Source organism: Lepidochelys kempii, chromosome 8, assembly GCF_965140285.1.
Source record: "Lepidochelys kempii isolate rLepKem1 chromosome 8, rLepKem1.hap1, whole genome shotgun sequence".
Lineage (NCBI taxonomy): Eukaryota > Metazoa > Chordata > Testudines > Cheloniidae > Lepidochelys > Lepidochelys kempii.
The window spans coordinates 14,435,362-14,456,387 of record NC_136387.1 but is presented as its reverse complement, the minus strand read 5'-3'; the positions used below and the strand labels follow the sequence as shown (position 1 = coordinate 14,456,387).

At 39.9% G+C, this 21,026-nt stretch overlaps 1 protein-coding gene across 16 annotated transcripts in view; it reads left to right on the top strand.

The window, feature by feature from the left end:
• Positions 1 to 21,026, top strand: part of RAPGEF6 (Rap guanine nucleotide exchange factor 6) — a 227,803-nt gene that overhangs the window by 94,584 nt on the left and 112,193 nt on the right. The window contains exon 1 of one of the 16 annotated variants that reach the window (XM_073355616.2): positions 4,137 to 4,205. The exons of 14 other annotated variants lie outside the window; for them this stretch is intronic. Coding sequence is in view for 1 of the 2 variants with exons in the window: in XM_073355615.2 (XP_073211716.1) it covers positions 17,084 to 17,137 (54 nt within the window). In the remaining variant the exon portion in view is untranslated. Of the gene's footprint in view, positions 1 to 4,136; positions 4,206 to 16,169; positions 17,138 to 21,026 lie in introns of those variants that run through there. One more of the 16 variants, XM_073355615.2, reaches the window with a different exon arrangement.

Below are 21,026 nucleotides of genomic sequence, written 5' to 3'. Positions count from 1 at the left end.
GAGATTGCATATTTTTGTTAACAGTTCAGCCTTATCCATTATTAAATTCCTTCAGAACTCTCAGGCAAATAACATCCAGTCCTTATAATGTATTGCTCTTCTGTACTTCAGTTTGTTCCAGCGCCTTGTCTTTTGGCACTTCAAACTTTGATAGTGTCTCATCTTTATTACTTGAAGAGTAGGGGTGAAATCCTGACCCCAAGGAATTCAATGAGAGTTTTGCCATTTACTTCAGTAGGGGACAAGATTTTACCCTAAGTATCTTATCAGCATCTTTTGAAGTGAAGACTGATGCAAAGAGGTAATTTAGCTTCTCTGTTTTTGATACTTATTTGTTTTTTTGGTCATAGGAACTTTGAAGGGCCCATCTAACATAGTGAATGCCAGTGAAAAAGAGGAAGGATCAAGGCTAAAATAGGGAAAGAACATGTTAAAAATCACTTAGACAAGTTAGCTGTCTTTAAATCACCCCAGTGCCTGATTAAATACATCCTAGAATGCTCAGGGTGTTGACTGAGGAGATATCTGAGCCATTAGTGATTATCGTCAAAAAGTCATGGAAGATGGGAGAGATTCCAGAGGACTGGAAAATGGCAAATATAGTGCCAATCTATAAAAAGGGAAATAAGGACAACCAGGGAAATTACAGACGAATCAGCTTAACTTCAGTACCTGGAAAGATAATGGAGCAAATAATTAAGCAATCAATTTGCAAACAACTAGAAGATAATAAGGTGATAAGTAATTGCATAGATTTGTCAAGACCAAATTGTGTCATAGCAACCTAATAGCTTTCTTTGACAGGGTAACAAGGGTAACCTTGTGGATGTGGTGGAAGCGGTAGATGTGGTATATCTTGACTTTAGTAAAACTTTTGATAAACAAACTAGGGAAATACAACCTAGATTGAGCTACTACAAGGTGAGTGCATAACTGGTTGGAAAACCGTTCCCAGAGAGTGGGGTGGGGGGAGAGAAAACCTTTTGTAGTGATAAACACCCATTTTTTCATGGTCTGTGTGTATAAAAACATCTTCTGTGTTTTCCACAGTATGCATCCGATGAAGTGAGCTGTAGCTCACGAAAGCTTATGCTCAAACAAATTGGTTAGTCTCTAAGGTGCCACAAGTACTCCTTTTCTTTTTGTGAATACAGACTAACATGGCTGTCACTCTGAAGCCGTTCCCAGAGTGTAATTATTAGTGGTTCACAGTCAAGCTGGAAGAGCATATCAATTGCAGTCCCTCAGGGATCAGTTCTGGGTCTGGTTCTGTTCAGTATCTTCATCATTGATTTAGATAACGGCATAGAGAGCACACATACAAAGTTTGTGGACGATACCACGCTGGGAGGGGTTACAAGTGCTTTGGAGGATAGGATTAAAATTCAAAATGATCTGAACAAACTGAAGAAATGGCATGAAGTAAATAGGATGAAATTCAATAAGGACAAATGCAAAGTACTCCACTTAGGAAAGAACAATCAGTTGCACACATACAAAATGGGAAATGACCTGCCTAGGAAGGAATACTGCGGAAAGGTATCTGGGGGTCATAGTTGATCACAGACTAAATATTAGTCAACAGTGTAACACTATTGCAAAAAAAAAAAAAAAAGCAAACATCATTCTGGGATGTATCAGCAGGAGTGTTGTAAGCAAGACACAAGAAGTAATTCTTCCGCTTTACTCTGCGGTGATTATGCTTCAGCTGGATTATTGGGTCCAGTTCTGGGTGCCATAGTTCAGGAAAGATGTGGACAAATTGTAGAGAGTCCAGAGAAGAGCAACAAAAATGATCTAGAAAACATGACCTATGAGGTCAGACTGAAAAAAGTGGCTTTATTTAGTCTGGAGAAAAGAAGATTGAGAGGGGGCATGATAACGGTTTTCAAGTACATAAAAGGTTGTTACCAGGAAGAGGGAGGTAAATTGTTCTCGTTAACCTCTGAGGATAGGACAAGAAGCAATGGACTTCTAAACCTCCCTTACTGCAATTGGTTGGACATTAGGAAGAACTTCCTGACTGTCAGGGTGATTAAGCACAGGAATAATTGCCTAGGGAGGTTGTGGAATCTCTGTCATTGGAGATTTTTAAGAGCAGGTTAGACAAACACCTGTCAGGGATGGTCTAGATAATACTTAGACCTTCCACGAGTGCAGAGGACTGGACCAGATGACCTCTCGAGATCCTTTCCAGTCCTATAATTCTACAATAGCCACTTATGTCTTCTAACTTAGATGTTAACATTTTGTCGGCTGTAACGGCTCATGTTCTTTTCCATGAGCTGGATTACATGTATTAGTAGACAGGTCTTCAGTGTTTGTAGATTTGTTGAGAACATATATTGGGGAAGAACCCAAGCAAAAACTCATGTCAATTGTTAGGTGTTTGCATTTGTGGCCTTTTCATGTCATTTTAAATTTTTATTTGTGTGAGCAGAAAGAAGCTGCGTCTGTGGTATATTCATTTCCTGAACAGTCTAGAAGGAACAGACTAGTTTATCTTTTGTTTATGCACTAGATCTAAATTAAGTCTGCAGTTTGCATGCCGTGTCAACGTTTAGAGGAAAGAGGAATGTGTGTCTGGCTTGTAGGCCTGGCCACAGTACATTTCACAAAACTGCAGCAAAATTTGTCTGAGAGACTAGACTGCTAACTGCTGAATCTGTGAGCTAGAAACCAGAATTATTGCAGGGCTGACATCCTTGTCTTGGAGAATGGGGAGAGGACTTAGATAGTTGTATCACTTACAGAGTGCTGTTAACTGATGGTGTCAACTGTTAGAGGAAACTGCTTGTCTGACTAAATGCCAATTCATTGACTAAGAGAGGCAGAATATAACAGATTTAAAATGGCATCCAAGATTACTGCACGAGGAAGAAGATAAACTATCTAGTACTCACTGATGATTTTGCCATGATGGCTTCTTTATTGTACCTTTTCTTTCATTTTTAAGGGTGGGAAGGTCCACCAAATGTTTGTATTAATCAAGTTTTCACTTATTTTATTGTCTGTATTTATTAATTTTTCAGTGCTGATTCTGTTAGTTTTATCAGCTGCACCACCATCAAACGCTTGTCTATGGCATAGTATGTCACTGGTTATAGTTATCATTAGCAGGAACTTGAATGCTCAATGGTGCAATGCATTAAATTTTTTTTGATAATTTGTATAAACCACAGGTGCTTTCCAGATGACCAGCCAAATCAATTAATGTGCAGTCTGCAAAAGATTGGCGGTTATGAACTATTACTACATAGAGTAGAAAAAGTATATCTGAAAATCCTATTTTGTATCCTTAAAGGTTTACTGTCAAGTAACAAGACAGAATATGTAGCTTTCAAAATAGCACATTTTGATATTTTGAAAACTATATACTGTTATTAAATGTCCTTCTGGTAATCCCTGTATATATTGTCTTTAAAATTGATCTTCCCAAAAATGAAAATTGTTTTAAAAAGTGACACATAATTAGTGTAACCCTAATACATTCATAACACAATATTTATATTATTAGAATCTTACGTTCCGAAGGATCCCTTAGTGCTTTAGACTTTACAGATTATATATAAAATCTCTCTCTCTCTCATATTATATATATATATAGACAGATTGTATACAAAAGCAAATGTGTCTGCTGCAGAAATCCAACCAGCTCTGGGGTGAAACTTGCACCTATTTAATGGCATACAAGAATATTACATAACAAGTGAAGAAAACTATATCCCATTGAGACTGCGGGGAATTTATTTTAGGCGGGCACCTGTATTTACTCAAATTGGAATTTGGCCAGGTTCCTAGAATTAACAGTCCTCCCATTCTTTCAAAAATATGCCAGGATATATTTTAACGATCATGTATGTCAGCAGCTGTTTATTATATTGCCTCTGAAAGATTGCACAGTTTCCTAAATGTTGGGTAGGACATTTTTATCACAGACTCAGAGGTGAAGCTTGTTATCGACTGAATCTCCAGCATTAGGCCTTTAAAAATGTTGAGTTGCTGTGGGGAAAGGAGTGGTTTGGGGGTTTCTGCTAGGGTGATGATACTGACTTTATGTCAGGTCTTTATATTTCATGTCTCTTTTGATTTATATCTATTGTCACAGGCTAGTTCCTTATTCTTATAGGCATCAACATATTTGAAGTTCTACCCCTCTGATTGCTGTAAGGGAGGAGGAGGTTTCTCTTTTCCCTCCTCTGAGGGTAAGCACAGGTCTCCATTGTTCTGTTTTTTCTGGCCTTGTTTCTAAATAACTTCAGCATTTACCTTTGCTGCTACTTTATGCTTCTTCAAGTGTCAGCCTGCAATTAACATAATTCTGGGGGACAGGGTTCTGAATATGGAACAGTCTTGTTCATTTCACTAAGTTAATATTAGCCATAGTAATGCACAACAGCAGATGCACTGGTACTGTCTGCATGCTAACTCCAGAAAACAATGCTCTGTTAGTTTACATTTATTTCACATGTATTAGAAAGACTGCCATATAGTTTAACAATCATAAAGCATTCAAAATTTATTTTAAAGTGAAATCTTAAATTCTGTGGAAATTGATGACTTAGGACCCCAAACTTTCCAGGAAAACCTTCGTATTTCCCAGTGGTAAGTGGACTAGGGAATTCTCCAACCCTTGACCAAACTTGCAGCAGTTTGTGTCCCTTGTGGGAGGGAAGTACTAGTCCATCCTATAATCTTGTTTAGTTTATATGCTCTGATTTACTTATTCATGCCAATATGTGAACTACCTTTCCAAATTTACCTTTTGCTAAATAAAAATACACAATAAATAAAAATTCATAGCATTCCTAATAAACTGTCCATGCAATAAAAGAATATTTGTTTACCTACAATAATAATAGGAACCTCTGAACAATCTACTTCTCCCCTCCCATACCAGCCATAACTCTTTATTCACTCCCTCTCCAAATACCAGAGGAAAAAAGTGCAGCAAGCCTGGAAGGTTAACAAATTTATCCTCTGAACCACTGAAGAGACCCTTTCAGATTCATATTCCTCATAGAAAATGCCTTGCCAGCAGCTTGCTCTTATGTAAAACAGACTGGGACACTAGTTCAAGCATCTCCACTGATCACAATTATAGTACATCACAAACAGTGTTGGTGGGGAGAGGCAATCCTATATCTCAACGATCCCCCATCCAGATTTCAGTTCAGTGCACTCTAAGTTTCCAGTAGGAGACTTCCCATTCAGGTGCCAGTTAGATCCCAGTTTCTCCATGGAGCCATACAACCTTCTGGAACTGTTAGACTGAATTCCCAGTAACTTCCTTTTGAGAAAAGTGGATGCTTTGGTGGCCATTATTTTGGACTATCTTATGGAGGAGGTAGCAGCCTTGGTGTATGATCCTCTCCATGCAGACTTGACTTTCTAGAAGTCCTATCACAGTTTCTCCCCCTCCCCCCCCCCCGTTAGTTTGTTCATTTAATTTTATGCAGGAGATTCGCCAAACTTTTTATCTGAATCCAAAGAGCCCCAAAGCAACCCTCTGGCATATGCTAGGAGTCTTGAGAGTTTTTTTCCTTTTTCATTCTTAACTGTTTTGGAAATCCCCTTCTTAGTTCATTTTTTTGAAGGTACAGAGACTTCAAATAGGTTGTATCTTTCTGGGTTCATTCTTGAATCCAGAAGATCTATTCTGTAGCCTGTCTCTCCTGCCTGGAATGCTGCTTCTAATTCCACTGGAAGAATTTTGCTTCTTGAGAAGACAGAGAAGTCTCTGTGGGTGAGCTCTGCAACACTGGCATTTGATTCATATTATTCCTAAGTACTACTACCTGGATCTGATCCCCTCAGCCCATGCAGCTTTCAGCTGGTGGGTGCTTTAGAGAAATTTTGCATCATCAGGGATGAGCTCGTGTACCCCTTTGGATTGGGGGGTGCTAGGTCTGGATTTGGGACTTAATCCATGTTGTTCCTTTTATCAGATCCTCACCTACTTTTTCTTTTGCCACTCCAAACAAATCCTGTATTCTTCTAAAGCTTGCCCACCTGAGCCACAGTGTCTGCACTGGTTGAAGCCATATCCTGAAAATAAAAATTTATCTTCTTGTCAGTTGTTTTCTGGGATGTGGCAAACTTCCAGTCATGTCATCGCCTCAGGCGTAGGACACCGGCAAGTGCCTAGAGTATGCTAATGCGTTGCTAATGTGCATTGGTGGCACATGATGGCATATATCACATTGGTAGATATGCTGGTGAACGAGCCTCTGGTAGTGTGGCTGATGTGATTAGGCCCTATGATGGTGTCCCCTGAATAGATATGTGGACAGAGTTGGCAACGGGGTTTGTTACGTATCTATTCAGGGGACACCATCATAGTGTGGCTGATGTGATTAGGTTTTATCAGAGGCTCGCTCACCTGTACATCTGCCAATGTAATATATACCATCATGTGCCAGCAATGCCCCGATGCCCTGTACATTAGCCAAGGCAGTCTCTATGTAAAAGAATAAATGGACACAAATCAGACGTCAAGAATTATAACATTCAAAAACCAGTTGGAGAACACTTCAATCTCCCTGGTCACTTGATTACAGACCTAAAGTCACAATACTACAACAAAAAAACTTCAAAAACAGACTCCAATGAGAAACTGATGAATTGGAATTAATTTGAAAACTGGACACTATTAAATTAGGCGTGAATTAAAGACTGGGAATGGACGGGTCATTACACAAAGTAAAATTATTTCCCCATGCTTATTTTTTCTCCTTACTGTTACTCATACCTTCTTGTCAACTGTTGGAAATGGGCCATTCTGATTATCACTAGAAAATTTTTTTTTTCTCCTGCTGATAGCCACTCACCTTAACTGATCACTCTCATTATAGTGGGTCTTGCAACACCCATTTTTTCATGTTCTCTGTGTGTGTGTATCTATATCTATATCTTCCTACTGTATTTTCTACAGCATGCATCCGATGAAGTGGGTTTTAACCCACAAAAGCTTATGCTCAAATACATTTGTTAGTCTCTAAGGTGCCACAAGGACTTCTAGTGTCTGTAGCAGCTGAAACCACATCCTGGAAAACAGATAGTGAAATTCATCTTTAATATAAATATACATTGTAACTTTTAGAAGTCTACAAAGTCAAATGGGTAAATAACCACAGACTAGAATCATAGAATCATAGAATATCAGGGTTGGAAGGGACCTCAGGAGGTCATCTAGTCCAACCCCCTGCTTAAAGCGGGACCAATCCCCAATTAAATCATCCCAGCCAGGGCTTTGTCAAGCCTGACCTTAAAAACTTCTAAGGAAGGAGATTCTACCACCTCCCTAGGTAACGCATTCCAGTGTTTCACCACCCTCCTAGTGAAAAAGTTTTTCCTAATATTCAACCTAAACCTCCTCCACTGCAACTTGAGACCATTACTCCTTGTCCTGTCCTCTTCTACCACTGAGAATAGTCTAGAACCATCCTCTCTGGAACCACCTTTCGGGTAGTTGAAAGCAGCTATCAAATCCCCCCTCATTCTTCTCTTCTGCAGACTAAACAATCCCAGTTCCCTCAGCCTCTCCTCATAAGTCATGTGTTCCACCCCTAGGTCCTTTTCCTCAGAACTGCTGCCTAGCCATTCGGTCCCTAGTCTGTAGTGCTGCATTGGGTTCTTCTGTCCTAAGTGCAGGACCCTGCACTTATCCTTATTGAACCTCATCAGATTTCTTTTGGCCCAATCCTCCAATTTGTCTAGGTCCCTCTGTATCCTATCCCTGCCCTCCAGCGTATCTACCACTCCTCCCAGTTTAGTATCATCCGCAAATTTGCTGAGAGTGCAATCCACACCATCCTCCAGATCATTTATGAAGATATTGAACAAAACCGGCCCCAGGACCGACCCCTGGGGCACTCCACTTGACACCGGCTGCCAATTAGTCATGGAGCCATTGATCACTACCCGTTGAGCCCGACAAACTAGCCAGCTTTCTACCCACCTTATAGTGCATTCATCCAGCCCATACTTCTTTAACTTGCTGACAAGAATACTGTGGGAGACCGTGTCAAAAGCTTTGCTAAAGTCAAGAAACAATACATCCACTGCTTTCCCTTCATCCACAGAACCAGTAATCTCATCATAGAAGGCAATTAGATTAGTCAGGCATGACCTTCCCTTGGTGAATCCATGCTGACTGTTCCTGATCACTTTCCTCTCATGTAAGTGCTTCAGGATTGATTCTTTGAGGACCTGCTCCATGATTTTTCTGGGGACTGAGGTGAGGCTGACTGGCCTGTAGTTCCCAGGATCCTCCTTCTTCCCTTTTTTAAAGATTGGCACTACATTAGCCTTTTTCCAGTCATCTGGGACTTCCCCCGTTCGCCACGAGTTTTCAAAGATAATGGCCAATGGCTCTGCAATCACATCCGCCAATTCCTTTAGCACTCTCGGATGCAACTCGTCCGGCCCCATGGACTTGTGCACGTCCAGCTTTTCTAAATAGTCCCTAACACCTCTTTCTCCACAGAGGGCTGGCCATCTACTCCCCATGCTGTGATGCCCAGCGCAGCAGTCTGGGAGCTGACCTTGTTAGTGAAGACAGAGGCAAAAAAAGCATTGAGTACATTAGCTTTTTCCACATCCTCTGTCACTAGGTTGCCTCCCTCATTCATTAAGGGGCCCACACTTTCCTTGGCTTCCTTCTTGTTGCCAGCGTACCTGAAGAAACCCTTCTTGTTACTCTTAACATCTCTTGCTAGCTGCAGCTCCAGGTGCGATTTGGCCCTCCTGATTTCATTCCTACATGCCCGAGCAATATTTTTATACTCTTCCCTGGTCATATGTCCAAACTTCCACTTCTTGTAAGCTTCTTTTTTATGTTTAAGATCTAGGATTTCACCGTTAAGCCAAGCTGGTCGCCTGCCATATTTACTATTCTTTCGACACATCGGGATTATGATTCCTTTACACTCAGGGATAATAAATGTGGCTAGCAGGCCTCTTGCAAAAATAACAGTTGTAAACTAGAGAATATTCACATAATTGGATGCTGTTTGAGCTTCATCAAAATCTTTCATTGACTTCTAATCATTATACCAATATTTTAGAAGCTTATTTATAATGTTCCAGAAACTCATGTTGCTTTTTCCTACTTGGAGTTCTTTATTACTCTCAAATCGATGATTTCTGTGTAGCATATCAAATAGTGCACTTGTTGAAACATCTTTTATGGAGTACGAGAAAAAATATGAAACTCTAATACATGAAGGAACATTGGCAAGGTTGTTAGACCCGGAATGTGACCGAGGCTACCACAGTACAAATGATCAATAATTTCTGTATATGTAGAGATGTGAGTGCATTTTCAGAATAAATGTCTTATAGTCCCTTAAAAAATAAGTTGCAGCAGGCTGATATTTCTAAACAACCTGACCATAATAAAGCAGCGTTTGCTGATTGTGGGGGCGAGGAGGAGTAATCCATACACAAAAAATTTCAAAAAGAAAAGGAGTACTTGTGGCACCTTAGAGACTAACCAATTTATTTGAGCATTTGATTATTTGATGCTCAAATAAATTGGTTAATCTCTAAGGTGCCACAAGTACTCCTTTTCTTTCTGCAAAGACAGACTAACACGGCTGTTACTCTGAAACCTGTCAAAAAATTTCAGTTTCAGGTTTCCAAAGCAGTGGTAATCAGTAAGGAAAATGATATAGAAAATGTTTGAGGGGCCTTTTAATTATTTTAACCTTATCCGGGAAGTTTCTGTCTTCAAGGTAATTCCGTTGTAAATTCTTTTCTTGGAAGAGAATATTGTTGGTACCCCAAATTGTTCAAGAGACAAATTGTGATAGTTGGCTCATCAGAACCTGAGGGTATGTCTACACTACGAAATTAGGTCGAATTTATAGAAATCGTTTTTTAGAAATCGGTTTTATATATTCGAGTGTGTGTGTCCCCACAGAAAATGCTCTAAGTGCATTAAGTGCATTAACTTGGCGGAGTGCTTCCACAGTACCGAGGCAAGCATTGACTTCCGGAGCGTTGCACTGTGGTGAGCTATCCCATAGTTCCCGCAGTCTCCGGAAATGAGATTCAAAAGTTCGCGGTTCTTTTCCTGTCTACCTGGCCATGCATCTGAATTGAGAGTGCTGTCCAGAGCGGTCACAATAGAGCACTCTGGGATAGTTCCCGGAGGCCAATACCATTGAATTGTGTCCACAGTACCCCAAATTCGACCTGGCAAGGCCGATTTAAGCGCTAATCCACTTGTCAGGGGTGGAGTAAGGAAATCGATTTTAAGAGCCCTTTAAGTCGAAAAAAAGGGCTTCATCGTGTGGACGGGTGCAGGTTTACATCGATTTAACGTTGCTAAATTCGACCTAAAGTCCTAGTGTAGACCAGGGCTGAGAGCTGTCTACTATATAATGTTGTGTTATGTACTGTTTGCTTTTGTTTAAACTATTTAAAATATATGTGACTTTTAAGAGATGAACAGTGCTTTTGTTGGTGATGGTAGTTTTTTGTTTTGTTTTTTGTTTTAAACTGCAATTTCAAATTTAGAAATGCTAACTAATGTCACAATTAGATGAGAACTAGCCGAGGAGATTGTTCAGATGCATACTGTGTTGGTCTAGAGCAATATTCTGTGATGGGAAAATCTTAAATGCTGTTTTTGTGAGATTTCAGTGAGGAATACTAGACACTTCCTAAGATTTTCAGTATATTGGGCTGTATTCAAACCAGGTCCAGAAAACAAGTCTCTTCTAGTTTTGGATCCAACCTGAAACCCAGTACGGAGTGGTAGGCTCAGATCATGCAACCTCCATAGTCCCTCCCTCTCTGATTTCTAATTTCAGCAGGGGAGAGGTGTAGGGACAGAAGGTTTCAGTTGTGGCCCATCTCTGCTCAAGTAGTTGAAAAGATTTTTTTTTTAATTGAAATCCATGGTAGAGGTGCTTCCCCCATGCCAAATGGCATTGTTCTTGTTTGTTATGCTGATCATGATGCTACATGAATATGTGGATAGAGTATATGTATATAACAGACATACAAGTCTTCAGAAGAGAACAGCACTTTATAAAAATTCAAATTAGTTTTATAAAATATATAAATGTCAAATGCTCTGAATGGGAGGTGACCTTTTCATGTTTAACGCAACAGCTGAAAAAAGATGAGTAGAACAGCTACCAAGGCTGCAGGGAAATTGAATCCATGGTGCCTTTTTATTGTTCGTTCTGTATCGTTGATTCTAATTTTAGAAGCTTACATCACTTTAGTGATGATGACAGCCTCCCTCCCTCCCTTAGCATAGATCATATTTTCACACTGCTTATGAATCCTCCTGATCCTTTCAAAAAGATTTTTCTACAGCATGTTAGTAAGCATTTAGCTGCTGTGGAAACTGATGCACATAAGTAACCAATAGCAGAATGCAACGTTGCCCTAAAGAACTGAGGGAAGCTAAGTCCTATTTCCCTTGTTCAGAAGGGTCAGGAATAGGGTGGAGAGTTGCTTTAAAAACAGGAATTCCTGAAGTTCTAATGAGAGGCTAACCTTGCCACAAAATACAATGATTCACTTAAGATGCTTAAGTTAGATGTGGGGGAGGGGGAAAAGGAATCACACACGCCAGCAGTACTAAATCAGGGCAGTGTGGGGATGCTTCCAGCTTGTGCTGCATCTGCCACTGTATATAGCATTCTACCATCATCACTGCCTTCATTTTCATGTAAATACTCAAATATCTTATGCTAGTCCCTTGATACTGATGCTCTTAGCATTAGAATATTTGTGTATTAGGCTGTGTACTTGGAAATTAATACCTGCAAAGCCAGAGAGAAAAATGAACTATTTTAGGCTCAAACCCCTTTGCTTCATTTTGTGAAATGGCAGATTGCTTTCCAGCCAGCTGGTTTTAATCCCTCAAACCCCTCCTCCCATCCTGCTTGGTAGTAGGGTATAGTAGTTACTGTACTCAAACAAAATGGCAGAGAGAGAATGTGTTTGTAGCTGAGTACTTCAGTCATGCCTTTTTGCTCAGAGTGGTGCTCAGTTTGTGACTTGTTCTGGTCTTCGGTCCTAAAAGTCCAGCACCCTTCCTTTTGCTGGGCATGCAAGCAACTATCTTGCCTTTTCAGCAAGTGCATGCAGATTTTAATATCACTGCTTACCTTCACTGCACAGCTGAAATATTCAGACAACTGGCATTTCTTGGATTGATCTGGGAAAAACTGGTAACTATTGGTGGAGGTATCTTCTGGTGTCAGCTGTGAAATATACATGATTTTGCATAATTTCAATTGGTGGGATCTCTTTAAGCAAAGAGGAGAAATCTCTAATCCAATTTAAATCAAATATAAATTTAAAAGATCCAAATAAGTGTCTTAGTGCCATTTTTTTGTTTAAAAATCCTGTTCTTCAATGATTTAGTCTTGTTAAATAAATCTCCGTGTTCTGATTGTCTAACAGGCAGAGTGGGAAAATTCTGATACATTTATGGGTGGATAAGGAGACTGCTATGCATAGAAATAATCCTATGGAGTGATATTCCAAATATGAAAAGAAAGCATCATTGAGAAACAAGGAAGATTTTTCAGGAAGCACAGATCAAGATTTATTTTTTTAAAATAAAGCTTTCATATGCAATGAAAAATTGGGATTCATCTTAAAATGAGAAAAATGAAATACTGTTTCTGGTTTTAGCACATTTCTTAAAATTGTATTTTGGTTTAGATCACTATTAAACAATCTTTGCAAAAGATTTTTCCTCAAGTCACCGTTGTATTGTGATCTGACATTTATGTTCAACAAATCATTGTAAAAGAACTTGTGGCACAGTACCATAAGGAGCTAAGGTTAAAAAAAAAAAAATTCAGTATAGAATTAGGTCAATTTTTTCACCCTGTTCATAGCTGTTAGGCTGGCAGGTTTGCATGCAGGGTCTCGGATTCATTCCCTAAGGAACTGCAGTAGATTCAGTCTGATTGGTAGGAATAGGAAAAGGATGATGTCATCTTCACTTAAAGACAAAACTGGAAGGAAATAAAATTTTGTTCCCATTATTGAGCTTGTGTTTACAGTAGTTGTAAAATATGGCATTTACTCCTAACTCTTTAGTGGATTGAATTTCATGCACCATGCAGCAGTTTAAAATGCAGTTGTGAGATGAATATCTCTTGTTTAGCTGAACCAGAGAATTTGTGTGCTATCAGTACACATGCAAACAAGGGGAGAGGCTTCCTTTAGTTGTGTGTGTGTGTGTGTTTTTTTTTTATTGTAATTATAGTAATTGTAGTAAAACAAGTAATACAACTCAGAAGAGTTTGGACATTCCCTGATTGTTAGCAAAACTGAAAGGTTCTTATTTGTGTGGCTTTGAACCTGATGTTTATATTCAAAACGCTGTTCAGCAGTATTGCATGAATCATTTCAAAAGGTGTAACGCACTTTATAGCAATGAGACTGAAGTTGTCCTGTAGCCTGCTGTGCTGCAATACTGTGGAAAGAATAGTGAATTAAATTTTCTCTGTCTGGTGCTGCTTAATACTTCAAGGGTGGAATATTTATCTAAAATAAATATCATTGTGTAAAACAGGAAAAGATTTTGGCTCTGTGTGAGAACCTTATAAATAAATACATGCTAGATGTCAAATAAGTTGCAGTTGTTTCCCTCTTGATTTTACAAAATCAAAAATATTAATTGCATCTTAAAATACTTTTAGCCATTTTTTGTCATTGTTTGACAAAATTGGCAGTTTTAAGAATGTGATACAAATCCTTTGTCTTTCAAGATAGTTTCGGAAAGATATGGGGCTGGGAAGTGAGCTCATCTGATAGTTGAGGTGAAAATATAGAAGAGTCCTATTCAACTCTAATCTTTGATACGGCCTTGTTCTGGAAAGCAAGGTGGAAGTAGAATCATAGCACCCATAAGTAGGATGGCCAGGCCTCCAGTTTTTGACTGGAATGCCTGGTTGAAAAGGGACCATGGCGGCTTTGGTCAGCTCTGCCGACTGGGCAGTTAAAAGTCCGATCAGCAGTGCAGTGGGGGCCCAGGGCTAAGGCAGTCTCCGTGCCTGCCCTAGCTCCACGTGACTCCTGGTGGCCACTTCTAGGTCCTTGCGGCCCCTAGGCTTATGGGTGCCCAGGGAGGCTCTTTGCGCTGCCTCTGCCCCTCGTGCCGGCTCTGCAGATCCCATTGACCAGGAATCACAAATGGGAGCTGTGGGGGCGGCACTTGCGGGCGTGAGGGCAGCGCGAGGAGCCTCCCTGGCCACTCACGCACTTAGGGGCTGCAGGGACCTGTCTGCTGCTTCCTGGGAGCCACGGAAAGCACCGCCAGGACCCCGTACTTCCTCCCGCATGCCAATCCCCTGCCCCAGCCCGGAGTCTCTCCCGCACCCAAACTCCCTCCCAGAGCCCGCACCCCCTCCCAACCCTCTGCCCCAGCCCAGAGCCCCCTCCTTCACCCAAAACCCCTCATTCCCAGGCCCACCCCAGAGTTCACGCTCCCAGCCAGAGCCCGCACCCCCTCCCACACTCCAAACCCCTTGGCCCCTGCCTGGAGCCCCATCCTGTACCCCAAATCCCTCATTCCCAGCCCCACCCCAGAGCCTGCACCACCAGCCAGAGTCCTCACCCCTTCCCCCCCTGCTCCCCCCCCCCGGCACCCCAATCCCCTTCCTCAGCCCGATGAAAATGAGTGAGGGTGGGGGAGAGTTAGTGACAGAGGGAGGGGGGATGGAGCCTCAGAAAAGGGGCAGAGCAGGGGTGTTTGTTTTTGTGCAATTAGAAAGTTGTCAACCCTACCCATAAGCAGTTTTTAGTCTGAGATGAGGTGTGTATCTTCCCCGTGAAACAGATTTAGCTCAATTTCTTGAAAATGAGAATCTCCTGGGTGAGCACATGGGTGAAGCAAAGCTTCTCACTGGCAAGCCTCAAAGAGCCTGATTCAGAATCGAAGTAAAAAAGGGCTTTGCTGCTAGTAGCCTACTTATTGCTATTGCCACCACTTAGCAGCTAGCTGAAGCAGCACTGCAATTTGGTCGATGAGGAGAAGATAGGGCTTTTAATTTCCAATTCAGTTTAGAGGCAGCAAATAGTGTTGGGTGTGGATGGTGAGCTTACGACAGAAACTTGTGGCCTGTGAAAGTGGAGGGAGGACACTATGAAAAAGGGAATGGAGGAAAAAGATGGAGAACTGAGTGGACAGATAGTGCCCCCTTTTGTACTTGAAGTAAAAAGACCCTGAATACTAAATAATGGCTTTGATTTGGGCTACTATAGTTGCTTTTCCCCTCCTTAGAGGATGGTAATGGCCAATGGACTTCTAGGAACTGAGTGCATCATACCATTCCCTGCCCAAAGGTGCAGGAAATCCCAGGTGACATACCCGGAGTAGGTCTCCTGTGTGCTATGCTGCCATCCAAGCCACGGAGCTGCTGAAAAGTGTTTGTTGTTAGCTGCAAAAAGAAAATATCTTGCTATTCTTGCCCTCTAATTAGAAACTAGAATTGTTGCTCTTTCAGGTACTACCAGAGAATTGCAGTAGTTTGATTTTAAAAAAATCAGATATTTTTAAAAAAACAACTTTTAACGTGTTTGTTTTTTTCATTCAAACGATTTCTCATTTGGTTTACTTGAACATCTCCTTCCAAATAAGAAGTTTATATAATTCTTGGACAAAATCCCTTTAAACAATGAACAGAAGGATGTAAAAATGACAGCCAGAGCAAGGTCATTATATGGCATACACTTGAAAAACAGGAATTATTTTACTTTGAAAAGATTTTTTTACGCTGAAGTGTGTTAAACTTGAATACAAAGATAAGAAATGTGACTTGCCCAGAATACTGTTGAAAATGAAGTGTAAATAGAGACACATTTGAGAAGCTGATTTTTAAAAAATTCATAGTTATTGTATGTGCTCTGGTAGATAATAACAATGATACAAACATAATGTAGAACAAGAACGTTCTGTTAAATGGTTGTACAGAGATGTGTGTTTATATTAGGTCAATAAAGATGCTCTGCTAGCTGCATCTGCAGATACAGTAGCCAGTTGATCTAATGCAGTTTCTAAAGGCTTTCTATACAGGTGATGTCATCCTTTTAGCTCAGTTCCCCTCCCACTCTCTTTCCTCCTTATTAGATATTTCATCTTGCTGCGGAGCATCCAATCGATGGAAGCTTCTCCTGAGGGAGCTGCTGAGAAGCAAGCAAAAATAGTAGGAATTAGGACTCCAGCGTTCAGTCTTGCCGTAGCCGTGGATGTATATTTTATAGTGCATTATATAATTGTTTTAATTGGAAAAGCTAGGCTTGGATTAACCATGGTATCTGGCTGATGCATTAGAATACTAAGCAATACTGCAGAGTTGTAAACTCTGCACGATAAAACAGAGAGAGAGAAAGAAAAAGGGTTTGGTTTGCAGAGGTTCTGAGACATTCCATAGTGCAAACCTGTTAGAGTATATATCCTGAAGCTGCAATCTGGACACGAATTGAATTTTGCAGTTATGATGGGCAAGCATATAAAGAAGAAACTTTAATATCAAGGGTGTGGGATTCCTGAGTTGCCTAAGATGCAGAAGAACCTTTGCTAATTTGAACTACAATATTAAAATGTGAAGTTTTGGAACTGGAAGATAAACCAGCCTTACCTGCATTTTAGTAGGAAAAGAAAGACTTAGAAGAATTCAAGTCTCACCTTTTAGTATAATGTTACATTAATGTATAATTTTAATCCAGTTCAGAATTAATTCCATTCTACACAACCTTTCACTTGCATGCCTATTGCTTGGGGGAACCTATGGATATTTGTATTTGAAGAGCCAGGAGTACTGAAACATTTTGATTTTCATTTATGTGCTTTTTAAAACTGGAACATTTTTATAGGAATTGCTGCTGCTAACTCACTGCAACACTGAAAACTACTGAGATACAGTAGAAGCTGTAATCAAATTCATCAGTGTGAAAATCAAACCTGAGCAGTTGTGTGCATCTACATCCATTGCTTTTAGTTTATAATTTACAAGGAGAATCGAATACGGATTTTACTAAATAGTTTTCCTCTCTGGCTTTTATCTGAGAGAGGAAACTTTCCTTCTCAGCCCAAGAAATGGCTTTTCTTGTTCGTTGTTATGCCAATTGTCTGCAGCCATGGGCCTCCAAAGTAAGTAAGGTTTTTTGTCACTAATAAATTCTCTCTGAATCATACTGACAAACATAGTACTGTTTAAATGTTTCTGATCTAAGAACTTTTCAAAACATCCTTCGTACTATTCTGCATGAGATGTGGGACTCAACTATCCCAAAAGAATAATCCATGCATAATGTCCAAAAGGGCGGAGGAATCTTGAAATCTGACAATCAATATATTAATAGTATACAGATTAAAAGGTTGTGTAAAAACACTTGTGTTTTAACCCACAGAACTTGAATTTTAGGTCTACAGTGTGTACTCCGAATATTACTAAAATATTACACTTATAAGATTGGTTATGACTGCTTGTGCATATTGTTAACTTGATAAATATTGATGTTCTAACCCACTGAAGGTTTAATTTTCAAGATATATTATGCTATGCTATTGCTTTCTGAGATTTAATATTGGAGAAATGGTTAATTCAGTAGCTGGGCTGTGTATTTACAATTAACAACTTCAAATAATATTAATTATTTTTATGTGCATTTCAAAATGCAGTTTTTATGTGTAACTGTTTTTCTTTTAATGGAGACAATGTAAACCAAGAATACCTAAGCAGCCTAACCTGTCTTGAGGTGACTCCTTTAAAGACATTAACTAATATAGTACTTGTGTGGTTCTTTCTCTCAAAAAATTACTCCAGTTGCTTGTGTTTCATTAGCTTTGCTGGCTGCCAGCGCTGAAGTAAGGCAGTGCTTATATCTGAGTTGACTACAAACAGCCAGAGGCTAGATGTGTATATATTATTTTTCTTATTTCATATTTCTATTACAGTAGAACTTAGAGGTCCATGTTAGGATGGGGGCTGGGTTGTGCTAGGTGCTGTAATGTATGGAGATGGGGTGAAATCCTGGTCTTATTGAAGTCAAAGGGAGTTTTGCCATTGACCTCAGTGGAGCCAAGGTTTAACCATGACACCTGCCATGAAGAGTTTGGAATCTAAGTTGCATATAAAATGTGGGAGTGGACAGGAGAGGCATACAATCAAGTATATACAATTCTTTTATACATTACATTTTTGTCTGATCATTTTTCTGTGTCAATTAAAAGGCAAATGGAAATTCACTCTGTTTTAGCACCTGGGAGCTGCAGGTGTGAAGTACCTTAGAAAATCAGGTCACCTTTATTTATGTTCCCAAGTATGGATCTAGGTCCCTAACCATAATGCTTAAGGTCTTGTCTTCACGTACAGTGCTAAAGAAGGATTTTCTTTTAGGATTTTGTCCTAACCAAGACAACATGGATAATGATGCTTGCGCTTAAACAATCTTTTGAGGAAAAGTTGGGGTCCTAAAAGGACAGTTGGACTGCTGCATAAGTACTGTTGATGTTACCAAAAAGGCCATAGCTCGGTGGTTTGAGCATTGGCCTGCTAAACTCAGGGTTGTGAGTTCAATCCTTGAGGGGGCCATTTGGGATCTGGGGCAAAAATCGGGGATTGGTCCTGCTTTAAGCAGGGGGTTGGACTAGATGACCTCCTGAGGTCCCTTCCAACCCTGATGTTCTATGATTCTATGTGAATCTGGGTACTGGTCAGTCACTAGCCTGTGTGACTGAAACAGTGTAAAAGTATGACTAATAAAAAATAAATCTCATTGTAAATACACAAGATGCCCATCACCATGAGAAGAGTACATTGTGAGAAATTGAATAGAATAGGCAAATGTAAAATAGTCCATGCAAGCTAATGTTTTGTCTAAGTAGTCACCAGAAAAAAGATGTATTGTGAATTTGTGCAAATTGCATGAAGATTCTACAAGCCACTCCTTTCTTTTATATAAGTTCCTATAGAAGCCAGGAAAGTATTGCTTAAAGCCCTGCAGGTTATTCTATGACTGCCCAAAAAGGATCACTGCCTCTGTGCTGGAAGGTGGTGGTGTTTGTTTGTATTGCTTGAGCACCTAGCAGTTAGGGATCATGACCCCACAGCACTGTACAGACACATAACAAAAAGATGGTCCCGGAGCTGAAGACTTTACAATCTAAGTATAAGATGACACCAAACAGATATGGGCAGCATTAAGAAACAATGATTATGAAGAGCATGATAAACAGTGGTCACAGCACACCAGTTGCCTAAGCAGGAGTGCCCCTAGTTGTTTTCCTGCCCAGGGTGGAACACATTTTCAGTGCCCTTGCCAGGCAAGAAAAAACAAAACAAAACAACCCAACAATGAGCTGTTCCCTGTACAGCCATCCTGGAACTGGCCCTGTGTCATCTAAACAATATCGAGTTTTTTGTAGGCATCATGACAGAGGCGAGTTTTAAGGAAAGATTTGAAGGAGGACAGTCAGATGGTTTTGCATATGTTTACAAGGAACTACTCCTATAGATAATGGGTGGCAGGAAAGAAAGCTATGAGGTTATGTCTCTGTTCTGTTGTATTATGTTAAAATTAAATACTTATAATACAAAAAATGAGATCTTCAAAAAATGGTTTAGTAGTTCTTTGAAGCTTGTCTTTGGAATTCTGTCAACTTTCTCAGTGTCTAGAATGTGTGGTGTGCTTTTTGATATTAGACTCTTGAACATTGACACATCATGAAGTCATTATTAGAGAATTCTAAAATTCATAATTTGAAGTGTTTTGTAGCAGGAAAAATTATATGCATGCCCTGACAATTTTACAGATATTAAAATGCATACACACATGTTACGCATATATACTGCATGCAATGTATTTCTTACAGATAATATGCTTTTGAAAGATGTGCATTTCTTGTTCTGTTTTGTAACAAATATTTAAATCGTGAAGGAGGGCTCTTACATTTACAATTCCAGATGTTAGCTGTCGGATTAGATTTTAAATTAAATCTAATAACATTCCTTGCACTTTACTGTAGGCTTAGCAAAATCAAATTCTATTGTGTGGAACAGTGAGTCTAACTGTTATAGCACAGGACTGGGAGTCAGAACTCCTGGGTTCTATTCCTGGTCCTGCCACCATGGGACCTAAGACAAGTCACCTAACTTCTAAGTCTTAGTGTATGTCTAAATGAGCACTTACTGCCTGACAAGCTGGGGTGTAACTATACAGCACTCCAAGATGCCACACATTAACTGTCCAAGTGGACAGTTTAATAAAAGTTCCCTCGAGCACACTGACATATTGTGGTTTTGAAGCAGCAGTAGGTCAAAGCACACTAGGGAACTTTTAGTGCACATCAGTAGGATCTACACCTGCTGGAGTGCTATAAATTTACATCCGAGCTTGCTGTACAGTAAGTGCTTGTGTAGACATGCCCTTAGTTTACCCGTCCGTAAAATTAATTAAAGCAAATGTATTATCTCACAGGCCTATCTGAGTCCACTGGGTTAATCTTTGAGACCCTCAGCAGAAAAGCTTTTTATAATTATCAGTTATTATTTTCTACATAACAAGAGGAATGCAAGCAATTACCAGTCTTGATTCCATGTCCTTCTTGTGTCAGCTACTATATATGTGAAAAAGTAATCTTAATATTATTTCTGAATTTGTAAATGTCTTTAATGAAGAAGATATAATTGACCCACTGGCTCTCCTTTTTTCCCTACTTCATTTCATTTCTTACTCCTCCCAGTTTTGCCCTTTCCAGTCTCTTGCATATCCCATTCTCTGATCATTTCAGATCCTGTTCTTTCCTGCTACAGCACTCTACTCAAGGCTCTGGGGCCATCTTTTCCACTCCATAATGCTTCTCACTAGTGCTATGACTTTCACTTTCCCTCTTGTTGGTGCCCTTTCTATATATTTTGACATTACCTCCAGCATTTCATAAGTTTGACCCCTGGTGGTCTTTTCCTTCATGGATTTTTTTTACCTTCTCATCCGCTTCAATGGAAGGATTGGCACCTGGTAGAGACAGCTATGTTCCT